Consider the following 13,719-nt stretch of genomic DNA (forward strand, 5'->3'; position numbering starts at 1 on the left):
TGGCCGAACTTACGGCCGTTTATACTTGTTTTTAATTGAGATATTATTATACCCTCCATCACAGGATGGGAGGTATATTAACTTTGTCATTCCGTTTTTAACACATAGAAATATTGATTTAAGACCCCATAAAGTATATATTCGGGGTCGTGGTGAAATTCTGAGTCGATCTAAGCACGTCCGTCCGTCCGTCTGTTGAAATCATGCTAACTTCCGAACGAAACAAGCTATCGACTTGAAACTTGGCACAAGTAGTTGTTATTGATGTAGGTCACATGGTATTGCAAATGGGCCATATCGGTCCACTTTTACGTATAGCTCCCATATAGGTTAGGTTAGGTTAAGTGGCAGCCCGATGTATCAGGCTCACTTAGACTATTCAGTCCATTGTGATACCACATTGGTGAACTTCTCTCTTATCACTGAGTGCTGCCCGATTCCATGTTAAGCTCAATGACAAGGGACCTCCTTTTTATAGCCGAGTCCGAACGGCGTTCCACATTGCAGTGAAACCACTTAGAGAAGCTTTGAAACCCTCAGAAATGTCACCAGCATTACTGAGGTGGGATAATCCACCGCTGAAAAACTTTTTGGTGTTCGGTCGAAGCAGGAATCGAACCCACGACCTTGTGTATGCAAGGCGGGCATGCTAACTATTGCACCACGGTGGCTCCCATATAAACCGATAGCTCCCATATAAACCGATCTCCAGATTTGGCTTGCGGAGCCTCTAAGAGAAGCAAATTTCATCAGATCCGCCTGAAATTTGATACATGGTGTTAGTATAGGGTCTCTAACACCCAAGCAAAAATTGATCCATATCGGTCCATAATTATATGCAGCCCCCATATAAACCGATCCCCATATTTGACCCCCGGAGCCTCTTGGAAGAACAAAATTCATCTGATTCAGTTGGAATTTAGGACGAGGTGTTAATATATGGCCTCAAACGCCCATGCAAAAATTGGTCGAAATCGGTCCATAATTATATATAGTCCCCATATAAACCGATCCCCCGATTTGGCTTGAGGAGCCTCTAAGAGAACCAAATTTCATCCGATCCGGCTGAAATTTGGTACATGGTGTTAGTATACGGTCTCTAACAACCACGCAATAATTGGTCCATATCGGTCCATAATTATATATAGCCCCCATATAAAGCGATCCCCAGATTTGAACCCCGGAGCCTCTTGGAAGAGCAATATTCATCTGATTCAGTTGGAATTTAATACGAGGTGTTAATATATGGCCTCAAACGCCCATGCAAAAATTGGTCGAAATCGGTCCATAATATATATAGCCCCCATATAAACCGATCCCCCGATTTGGCTTGAGGAGCCTCTAAGAGAACCAAATTTCATCCGATCCGGCTGAAATTTGGTACATGGTGTGAGTATATGGTTTCTAACAACCATGCAAAAATTGGTCTACATGGGTCCATAATTATATATAGCCCCCATATAAGCCGATCACCAGATTTGACCTCCGGAGCCTCTTGGAAGACCAAAATTCATTTGATTCAGTTGAAATTTGGTACGTGGTGTTAGTATATGGTCTCAAATACCCATGCAAAAATTGGTCGAAATCGGTCCATAATTATATATAGCCCGCATATAAACCGATCCCCAGATTTGACCTCCGGAGCCTCTTGTAAGAGCAAAATTCATCCGATCCGGTTTAAATTTGGTACGAGGTGTTAGTATATGGCCGCTAACAACCTGCCAAAATTGGTCCATATCGGTCCACTCGAGCCAAAAATAATCCATCAAAATTTTATTTCTATAGAAAATTTGGTCAAAATTTTATTTCAATAGAAAATTTTGTCAGAATTTTATTTCTATAGAAAATTTTGCCAAATTTTTATTTCTATATACATTTTGTAAAAGTTTTATTTCTATAGAAAATTTTTTAAAAATTTTATTTCTATTGAAAATTTTGCCAAAATTTTATTTCTATAGATTTTTTTTTTAAAATTTTTTTTTTATAGAAAATTTGGTCAAAATTTTAATTCTATAGAAAATTTTGTCAAAATTTTATTTCTATAGAAAATTTTGTCAGAATTTTATTTCTATAGAAAATTTTGTCAAAATTTTATTTCAATATACATTTTGTCAAAGTTTTATTTCTATAGAAAATTTTTTAAAAATTTTATTTCTATTGAAAATTTTGCCAAAATTTTATTTCTATAGAAAATTTGGTCAAAATTTTAATTCTTTATTTCATTTCTATGAAAATTTTGTCAAAATTTCATTTCTATAGAAAACTTTACCCAGTTTTTTTTATAGAAAATTTTGTCAAAAATTTATTTCTATAGAATTTATGTCTGTAGAAAATTTTGTCAAAATTTTATTTCTATAGAAAATGTTGTCAAAATTTTATTTCTATAGAAAATTTTGTCAAAATTGTATTTCTATAGAAAATTTTGTCAAACGGAATTATATACGCATTTAATTGGCCTTTTTATACCCTGCGCCACACTGTGGAACAGGGTATTATAAGTTAGTGCATATGTTTGTAACACCCAGAAGCAGACGAGATAGACACATGGTGTCTTTGGCAATAATGCTCATGGTAGGTCCCTGAGTCGATATAACCATGTCCGTCTGTCCGTCCGTCCGTCTGTCTGTGAACACATTTTTGTGATCAAAGTCTAGGTCGCAATTTAAGTCCAATCGCCTTCAAATTGGGCACATGTTGCTAACTTGGGTCAGAAAAGAACCCTATTGATTTTGGAAGAAATCGGTTCAGATTTAGATATAGCTCCCATATATATCTTTCGCCCGATATGCACTAATATGGACCCAGCAGCCAGAGTTTTATACCGATTTGCTTGAATTTGTACAAACATAACACTTAGTCGTATAGTCAAGTGTGCAAAATTTGATTGAAATCGGTTCAGATTTAGATATAGCTTCCATATATACTTTTCGCCCGATATGAACTTATATGACCCCAGAAGCCAGAGTTTTGGCCCAATTTGGTTGAAATTTTGCACCAGGAGTACAATTAGTAATATAGTCATGTGTGCCAAATTTGATTGAAATCGGTTCAGATTTAGATATAGCTCTCATATATATGTTTTTCTGATTTCGACAAAAATGGTCAAAATACCAACATTTTCCTTGTAAAATCGCCACTGCTTAGTCGAAAAGTTGTAAAAATGACTCTAATTTTCCTAAACTTCTAATACATATATATCGAGCGATAAATCATAAATAAACTTTTGCGAAGTTTCCTTAAAATTGCTTCAGATTTAAATGTTTCCCATATTTTTTGCTAAAATTGTGTTCCACCCTAGTGCATTAGCCAACTTAAATTTTGAGTCTATAGATTTTGTAAAAGTCTATCAAATTCTGTCCAAATCGAGTGATATTTAAATGTATGTATTTGGGACAAACCTTTATATATAGCACCCAACACAATTGACGGATGTGATATGGTATCAAAAATTTAGATCTACAAAGTGGTGCAGGGTATAATATAGTCGGCCCCGCCCGACTTTAGACTTTCCTTACTTGTTTTAGCTTAATATAAACCAACTAACTTACAATTTAGAAGACGGTGTTAGGAGGTTTTTAGAGACCTTGACATCGGTCTTACCGCAACCCAAGTAATTCGATTGTGGATGAAAGTCTTTTGAAGAAGTTTCTACGCAATCCATGGTGGAGGGTACATAAGCTTCGGCCTGGCCGAACTTACGGCCGTATATACTTGTTATAAAAGTTTTCATTCCATTAAATTTTTTGGCAGACAATTTGAAATTATGACTGCCGATGACTTTATAAAGAATTTATCAAAACAGCGCTTCGACGGCGACGTCGGTAATACCAAAGCAACACGCATTGTGCGACATCTATACGGTTGACATTTGTATTCTTCGCAGAAAATAACTTTTCGTCCTCTTGTGTTTTCATTCTCTCTGTATGCACTGCTGATAATGTTCTGGATACCTCATACAAATGTTGCATTGAGCAATAAAAGAAAATAAACTCTCTAAAAGTCCCAATGAACACAAGCATTCCAGAAATGCTTATATTCAATACGTTATCAAACATTTTTCAAAGCTTAAAACTCAATATGGGAAATTGATGAGAAAATCGCCGCCTCAACAAAAATCATAAAATAAGCAAAATTTCTAATTCGGCATGCTCGAGAATTGAAAATGCTCGATAATTGAAAATGAGAGATCGATCGATGAACGATATTTATCATGTCTACGTTTATGGGATATATGGTCCAAATCAGGAATACCCAATAAGGGCCACTACCTTTAGATCAAAATCGCCCACGAAATGAGAAAAGGAATTGGCGAAACGGAATAAAGTGTAAATTTGTGTAAATACGTAAAATTTCGTCCAAACAAACTATGTTTAGTGAAAACTTGCAGAACAACGATGGAAACAGAACCGCATCAACAGAGGAGAATATAGACCGTTTATTAAAAACACATTTTCCCTGAATGTGAAATCAGCGAGACACTAGATATTTACGATTTTAGAGAATACTGTGGAGCAATGAAGGGAATATTAAGTATTGTAACCAAAGAGAGCATATAATGATCAATGGACAGTTTTTATCCATACAAATCTCGAGCCTTGGACAGAGTATAACCATGTATGCTTCAGGAGTCTTTCGATCTTCTGAACGAAACATATGTGAAGTTAATGGGGACCTCATTGCGTTTTCGATACATACCAAAGGTCTGCCAGAAAGTTAAGGTGTTTTTTTTTTTGCAAAAAGCTAGGAAGCTTGGAGTGTATGGAACAGCCGAAGGATTTTAGATCCATAGGTCTATCATCCTTCTTGTTAAAGGTCATAGAAAGGATATTGTATAAATATATAATAATAGAAGAATTGATCGGGTAGTACTGGTATTAGAGGAGAATGGTTGGAAGATTTTACTATAAAGTGGATCGGTAATGTTACTTCATAGGAACACAGAGGTTCAACTCCATAAGGAAGGATAAGACCACAAAGGCATGGCCACAAAGCGGCGTAACATCACCCTTACTATGGCTATTGATGGTAAATTAAGTTTTAATTGGCTTGATCGGCAAAAGCATCATATGGTAGGTTAGGTTAGGTTAACCTAACCTAACCATCATATGGTAGGAGCGTACTTGGATGACATCGTAATTTTGGTATCGTAAACTTCCTGGCTGCAATCTCAGATGATGTGAGTGAGGTTTTACAGTATCAGTTGAGTAACGCTATCAGAGTAGACCAGAGGATTGGGTGTGAACACTGGAAAAACAGGGAGCCACCTTGGTGCAATGGTTAGTATGCCCGCCTTGCATACACAGGGTCGTGGGTTCGAACCCAGTTTCGACCAAACACCAAACAGTTTTTCAGCAGTGGATTATCCCACCTCAGTAATGCTGGTGACATTTCTGAGTGTTGCAAAGCTTCTCTAAGCGGTTTCATTGCAATGTGGAACGCCGTCCGGACTCGGCTATAAAAAGGAGGTCCCTTGTCATTGAGCTTAACATAGTTGAACTGGCAAACTCCATAAGGAAGGATAAGACCGCAAGGCGGTGTAACATCACCCTTGCTATAGCTATTGATTGTAAACGAAGTTTTAATTGGCCTGAATAGCAAACGCATCATGGTAGGGGCGTACGCGGATGATATCGTAATATTGGTATCGGTAAACTTCCTGGCTGGACCAGAGGATTGGGTGTGGACTTGGGAAAAACAGAGCAAGTACTCTTCACTAGGAGAAAACAGATCATTGGATACAAAGCTCCTGAATTCAAGGTTAGGTTAGGTGTAGTGGCAACCCGATTTTTCGGACTTGTTTAGACCATTTAGTCTATTATTGTTTAGACCATTTAGTCTATTATGATTGAGTCTCTCGAAATCAGCACGATACTTGCGAGTTCTCTTGGACTCCAAACTGAACTGGATAGAAAATCCCGCAGAACGCATAAGAAGACGTATGCGGCATTATACTCGTATTAAAAATTAGTCGAGGAATAGTGGGGAATGCAACCTTCCTCTCTTTAATTGGATTTTTACTGCAGTTATAAGACCTGTGGCTACATATGGCTGCCACGTTTGGTCGACAATCGCGAATCACCAAAATCACTTCCCCTAGATTTGCACATAAACAATGTGCACCCAGAGAAGGAAGATGACCACCTCAAACAAGTTTTAAAAGCAAAATGTTATGAGCAAAATGTGGTGACCATGTAACATGGTTTTCGCAACCATGTTATATTCTCGGAAATCATGTATCTGATTTCGGCAAGCAGGTTATATTTGACGAGAAAATAACATTTTAGTGACAAACATGTTACATGGTCACCATACAAAAATAAAATTTTGCTCTTAAAACATGTTTGAGGTGGTCATATTCCTTCTCTGCGTGTGGAGGAGGTGACACTTGTGAGACTTAAAAACTTAGATACACTGAAAAGCACTGTTTGCAGGCATAGAGAGACTGACTATTTGGCGACCACGATAAGCCGAAATATATTATATCAAGTATGGAAGAAAGGAGGGTACTTTTCGGAATATGGATGTAAAATGGACGAGTGAACTGGTAGCTTATTGCAGTGGCCTAGGAATACTAGACTCGTATACGATAGATAGCGATTGCAGTATCCCTCAGTCAGGAATTTCTGCAATCACAAAACCCGCTGAGTCGCTGTTGATGAGGATGTTATTCAGAAACGTTATCAGCTTCCTCATCGACAATCAATCAGTTATAAAGGCCTTGGGAAATTTAGACATAAGGTCAGCCGCTGTTGTAGAAAGCTTGGGTTTCTCACTGAATAGCATAATGTAACTCTGCGCTGGGTTCCTGGGCACTCTGGAATAATGGGCAATGAAGAAGCAGATGAGCTAAGGAGGGCGTTCGTGCAACGAATAATACCATTGCGGACATTTTTCCTCCGCTGTAGTCAAATCTTTACAGAATTCATGTCAAACATGATGACCTATGGCGTAGACGTTGGGTGTTTTCGGAAGGTTACGAACAAATCAAGTAGATATGGAACAAACCGTACCGTAGGAGTATCGAAATTCTGATGGCAATGAATGTCCTTTAAATGACATTATAATCGACCATAACACATTGTGTTTCAAATGAGTGATGATAAGAATAGGCCTTAAAGATGATGATATTTGCACCCGAAAGAGTCGCACCACTGGTGAACGAAAGAGATAACGTAGATCGAATAAATAGTGACAGTTAGAATTTGAACGACTTGGTAAAAACATGACTTCATACATTCAAGAAAAATCTCTCTTAGTTTAGATTTTTTTTGTGTTTTTTTTTTGTGTTTTTGTGCGACTTTTTTTGTGTAAAACTGGGTTCTCACTTTGATCGGCAAATGCCTGACGCAATGCCGGAAGAAAATTCCAACGTACCAACTTCTAAAGTAACAGCTGTATATATCCTTTAGAAATCGAAGTAAATGGTTCATATAGATACAGAATCTTATGCAGATCCAAAAATCCTCCATTTTATATTCCAAGCGAAAATCTACATATATGCATGAGTTAATGAAATCAATTTGGACATAGCAAATAGCTCGAGAATCTCTATGTCCCATAAAAACGAATTTTTCTTCAATATATCAAATAGATACTTACAAAATAGCAATTCTCATGGAATCGTGCCTGTAGAGTTCGCATCACTGCATCCTCAGTCAAGGGTCCCGATAAATGTATCAAATCATCCATCTCATAGGGTTGCTTCGATTGATTTGTTGGTGGAAACATACCCTGCATTCCACCCATGCCAAGCATTCCAATGCCAGAACCCCCACCATAACCACTATTCCCATTTGTCGACGTATGCACTTGGTTTACATACTGATTTGAACGATTTAGATGACTATTGTGCAGGGTACTGGTCGAACGTGAGTGGGAGTTGGAAAATGATATTGGCAAGGTATTGATACCATGGCAGGGATTTAAATGCTTTTGTATGGGTACAAATGGCAACTGATGTGACACCTCTCGATGTGACTGATGCTGTGACGGATGGTGTTGTGACTGTTGTTGATACTGTGGCTGTTGCTGTTGAGCCCCATGGTGATGTTGTGGCTGATGCAGGTGTGATTGCTGTGTTAAATGATGCTGCTGTTGATGATGATTTGTATGTCCCGATGATCGCATAGGCAATGTATTGGAATTGTGGTTCATCGATGTTGTAGCATGGGGTGGTGTGGATAAAACTGGCATTACAATGGAATCCATGAAATTTTGGTTTGCCGAAGATGACGTAGCAGTTGCAGCTGAAATGAACAGGGAATGGATATGAATATATTTTCGTTTGCTATATTAAGAAAGAATAAACTGTGATGGTAAAGATCTTAAAATACTTTGCAAATGTGCACATTTTCTATAGAAATCAAATTTTTAATTATACAATTATTATCTGTATCTGTCCATAAAGCTCGAAAAATAATTGTATAATTAGATATAATGCATTTGGACGTCAATTGCCTGTTTCGGTATCAGGATAACATGAAATATAAGAAATCAAATTTTGACAAAAATTTTCTATGGAAATAAAATTTTGACAAAAAATTGTCCATAGAAATAAAGTTTTTACAAAATTTTCTGTAGAAATAAAATTTTGACAAAATTTTCTTTGGAAATAAAATTTTGACAAAATTTTCTAGAGAAATAAAATTTTGTTTAAACATTTTCTATAGAAATCAAATTTTGACAAACATTTTCTATGGAAATAAAATTTTGACAAAAAATTGTAAATAGAAATAAAGTTTTTACAAAATTTACTATAGAAATAAAATTTTGACAAAATTTTCTATGGAAATAAAATTTTGACAAAATTTTTAATTTTGACAAAATTTTCTAGAGAAATAAAATTTTGTTTAAATTTGCTACAGATATAAAATTTAGTTTAAACTTTCTTTAGATATAATACTTTGACAAAATTTTTCATAAAAAAAATTACAAACTTTTCTATAGGAATAAAATTTTGACAAAATTTTCTATAGAAATAAAATGTTTACAAGATTTTCTATAGAAATAAAATTTTTACAAACATTTTGTAGAAATAAAATTTTGACACAACTTTCTATAAAAATAAAATTTTGAAAAATTGTATATAGAAATAAAATTTTGACAAAATTTTTTTATAGAAATAAAATGTTGACAAAATTGTATATAGAAATAAAATTTTGACAAAATTTTCGGTAGAATTAAAATTTTCTATAGAAATAAAATTTTGAGAAAATTTTCTATAGAAATAAAAATTTGACTAAATTTTCTATAGAAATAAAAATTTGACTAAATTTTCTATAGAAATAAAATGTTCAATAGAAGTAACATAAGCAAAATTTTTACAAAATTTTCTATAGAAATAAAATGTTGGCAAATTTTTCTATAGAAACAAAGTTTTGACAAAATTTTCCATAGTAATAAAATTTTGAGAAAATTTTCTATAGAAATTTTAAAAAATCTTCTATAGAAATAATATTTTGACAGCATTTTCTGTAGAAAGAAAATTTTAACAGAGTTTTCTATAGAAATAAATTTTTGAGAAAAGTTTCTATAGCAATAAAAATAAAATTTTTATAACCATTTTGTAGAAATAAAATTTTGTATCGAAATAAAATCTATAGAAACAAAGTTTTGACAAAATTTTCCATAGTAATAAAATTATGAGAAAATTTTGTATCGAAATAAAATTTTCTATAGAAATAGAAATTTTAAAAAACTTCTATAGAAATAAAATTTTGACAGCATTTCTTATAAAATAAATGTTTAAAAAAATTACAATAGAAATAGGATTTGGACTCAAATTTCTATAGAAATAAAATATTGACAGAGTTTTCTGTAGAAATAAAATTTTCACAAAATTTTCTATAGAAACAAAGTTATGACAAAATTTTGAGAAAATTTTGTATCGAAATAAAATTTTGAGAAAATTTTCTATAGAAATAGAAATTTTAAAAAATCTTCTATAGAAATAAAATTTTGACAGCATTTTCTATAGAAATAAAATTTTGACAACATTTTCTATAGAAATAAAATTTTGAGAAAAGTTTCTATACCAATAAAATTTTTATAAACATTTTGTAGAAATAAAATTTTGATAAAATTGTATATAGGAAGAAAAATTTGACAAAATTTTCTGTAGAATTAAAATTTTTGACAAAATTTCCTATGGAAATCAAATTTTTACGAACTTGTCTATAAAAATACAATTTTGAGAAAATTTTCTACAGAAATAAAATTTTGACAAAATTTTCTATAGAAACAAAGTTTTGACAAAATTTTCCATAGTAATAAAATTTTGAGGAAATTTTGTATCGAAATAAAATTTTGACAAAATTTCCTACAGAAAAAAGTTTAACAAAATTCATTATAGAAATAGAATTTTGGCAAATTTTTGTATAGAAATAACATTTTGACAAAATTTTATATAGAAATAGAAGTTTAACAAAATTTTTTTAAAAATAGAATTTTGACAAAATTTTCTATGGAAATAAAATTTTTACGAAATTTTCTATAGAAATAATTTTTTGACAAATATAAAATTTTGACAAAATTTTCTACAGAAATAAAATTTTTGACAAAATATTATCTACAACAAAATTTCCTATGGAAATCAAATTTTTACAAAATTGTCTATAAAAATACAATTTTGAAAAAATTTTCTATAGAAATAAAATTTTGACAAAATTTTTTATAGAAACAAAGTTTTGACAAAGTTTTCTATAGAAATAAAATTTTGACAAAATTTTCTATAGAAATAAAGTTTTGACAAAATTTTCTTAGTAATAAAGTGTTAACAAAATTTTGTATCGAAATAAAATTTTGAGAAAATTTTGTATAGAAATAAAAATTTTAAAAAAATCTTCTATAGAAATAAAATTTTGACAACATTTTCTATAGAAATGAAATTTTGACAACATTTTCTATAGAAATAAAATTTTGACAGAGTTTTCTATAGAAATAAAATTTTGAGAAAATTTTGTATTGAAATAAAATTTTGAGAAAACTTTCTATTGAAACAAAATTTTGAGAAAATTTTCTATTGAAATAAAATTTTGATAAAATTTTCTATTGAAATAAAATTTTAAGAAAGTGTCTATAGAAATAAAATTTTGAGAAAATTTCCTATAGAAATAAAATTTTGAGAAAATTCTCTATAGAAATAAATTTATTTGGTTTCCTTTATAATTTCGACTATTTAAAATAAAAAGCAAAAGCCAAGAAAATACTTTTCAACTCGAAAACCGAACATAGTATCAACCTTCATATTAAATAAATAAAAATTGCCTTACATATACAACGTCATAGATCTCACAAAAATAGAAATTACCTTTTTCATTGATCTGATGTGGTAAAGGATGTGGTATGGATGTATTACGTGAAGAAACTACCCCGGATGTACCAGATGTTGAATTATGTGGCAACGTATGACTGAATGTATGCAAATTCTACAGTAAAATAAATACCAAAAAAAAAACAGAAAAAAAGCAAGGCAAAATAAATTATAAAAAAAATAAAGATTAGTAAAGTCTTTAGCAGACAATTTCTCAATGCCAGTTTGTAGACCAGAATACCAAATAACAGATAACCATTAAATACCTATTAATTCTTGGTTATGTTTTTGTTTTAATAATTTAGTAAATTTGCATTGAGACATTGAACTAACTGAATATATGTGTAACTAGTGGCAATTTTATAATAACTTGTAACTAATAAAAGGATTTGAAATAGACTTGAATTGTAACATTTGTGTTTATCAAGTAAGTCATAGGTTAGCTTTGCTCTTACTATACGTGAGCATGGCTGACCCACACATGTGTTATTATGCTAGTATACATTGCCACTAATTACCATTCTCTATCAGCTCTCGCTCTCTCTCTCTCTCTTCATTTGTTGTAATCTTTTATAGATTAGCGAGTACTTACTTTGTTATTACTGTTGTTAATAACTGTTGCTGATGGCGTTGTTGTAGCTGATGACGATGATGGTGTTGCTGAATGGTGATGATTGTTATTATTATGTTGTGCTTGTTGCTGAGATATTTGTAATGATTGTTGTTGTTGTTGCTGATGATGATTATGATGAAGGTGGTGGGCAGTGTTAGTTGTGGTTGTTGTTAGATTGTTAATATTATTATTACTACAATTACTGGTGGTATTGTTGTTGTTGTTGTTGATGTTGCTGTTGTTATTATTATGATTACTATTAGTTAGATTGGTGCTATTGTTGTTGTTATTGTTATTAATCAAAGTGGGAAATATTGGACCATGCTGTTGCTGTGCTTGCAATGATTGTTGCGAAGGCGTTTGATGCAATTGTGTTTGTTGCAATTGATGCTGCTGTTGTTGTACTAGATTGCTGTTACTGCCATTTGTATTGGCGAAATTATTAAAACTATTGCTGCTGTTGTTGTTGTTATTATTATTACTATGGCTACTATTATTATTGTTGTTGTTGTTGCTACTCTGGTTGATATTATTCAAATTCGGACTTGACGCACTCAATTCCAAAGCCGTAGTTATGGGACCCAACTGTTGTTGTTGTTGTATTTGTTGTGATTGCTGTGACAGTGTACTACTACCATTGGCTTGCTGTACATTATTGCCACTGGCGGCAATTGTACCCTGGCCTTGGCCCACATGCAAACGATTTCGCAGCGTGACTAATTCGGTACTGAGACTTTTGAGTCGTTGCTGGAGATGCACCGCCTCATTGGAAGATGAGGCGTCTGTAAGATAAGAATACACAACTAAGTTTTTTAGAACAAATTTCTATTGAGTTTAAGAATTACGCGATTAATATTAATACACACACACGAGCATATGAAAAATATTTGTAAATTGTTTGAATAAAAAGGCAAATTTGAAAATTATTTTTCATTTCAAGTTTTCTGTATAAATAAAATTTTGATAAAATTTTCTATAGAAATAAAATTTTGACCAAATTTTCTAAAGAAATACAATTTAAAAAAAAATCTATAGAAATAAAATTTTGACAAAATTTCCTATAGAAATTCAATTTTTGACAAAAAATTCCTACATAAATAAAAGTTTGACAAAATTTCTTATAGAAACAAAATTTGACAAAGATTCCTATAGAAATAAAATTTTGACAAAATTTCCTATAGAAATAAAATTTAGACAAACTTTTCTAGAGAAAATAAAATTTGACAAAATTTACTATAGAAATAAAATGTTGACAACATTTTCTATGGAAATAAAATGTTGACAACATTTTCTATAGAAATGAAATTTTGACAAAATTTCTTATAGAAATAAAATTCTGACAAAATTTTCTATGGAAATAAAATTTTGACAAAATTTTCTATAGAAACGAAATTTTCACAAAATTTCCTACAGAAATAAAATTGTGATAAAATTTGCTATAGAAATAGAATTTTACAAAATTTTCTATGGAAATAAAATTTCCAGAAAATTTTGTAGAGAAATAAAATTTTGACAAAATTTTTTATATAAAAAATTTTTGAGAAGATTTTTTGTAGAAATAAAATTTTGACAAAATTTTCTATAGAAATAAAATTTTGACAAAATTTTCCATAAACATAAAATGTTGACAAAATTTTCTATAGAAATAAAATTTGGACAGAATTTTCTATATGTTAGAAATAAAATTTTGAACAAATTTTCTATAGAAATACACTTTTGATAAAATTTTCAATATGATTACAAGTTAAAAAAAAAATTTATAGAAATTAAATTTTTTACAAAAATTTCCTACGTA

The 13,719-nt window shown here is 31.7% G+C and overlaps 1 protein-coding gene across 2 annotated transcripts in view; it reads right to left on the bottom strand.

Annotated features, from left to right (window-relative positions):
• Positions 1–13,719, bottom strand: part of dachs (unconventional myosin-IXb-like dachs) — a 100,011-nt gene that overhangs the window by 46,400 nt on the left and 39,892 nt on the right. For both annotated transcript variants that reach the window (XM_075293786.1, XM_075293787.1), the window contains exons 2-4: positions 11,904–12,706; positions 11,309–11,426; positions 7,600–8,246 (exon numbers count right to left, since the gene is read on the bottom strand). In XM_075293786.1, the coding sequence (XP_075149901.1) occupies positions 7,600–8,246; positions 11,309–11,426; positions 11,904–12,706 (1,568 nt within the window). The remainder of the gene's footprint in view (positions 1–7,599; positions 8,247–11,308; positions 11,427–11,903; positions 12,707–13,719) is intronic.

The sequence above is a fragment of the Haematobia irritans genome, chromosome 2 (assembly GCF_050003625.1).
Source record: "Haematobia irritans isolate KBUSLIRL chromosome 2, ASM5000362v1, whole genome shotgun sequence".
NCBI classification, from domain to species: Eukaryota; Metazoa; Arthropoda; class Insecta; order Diptera; family Muscidae; genus Haematobia; species Haematobia irritans.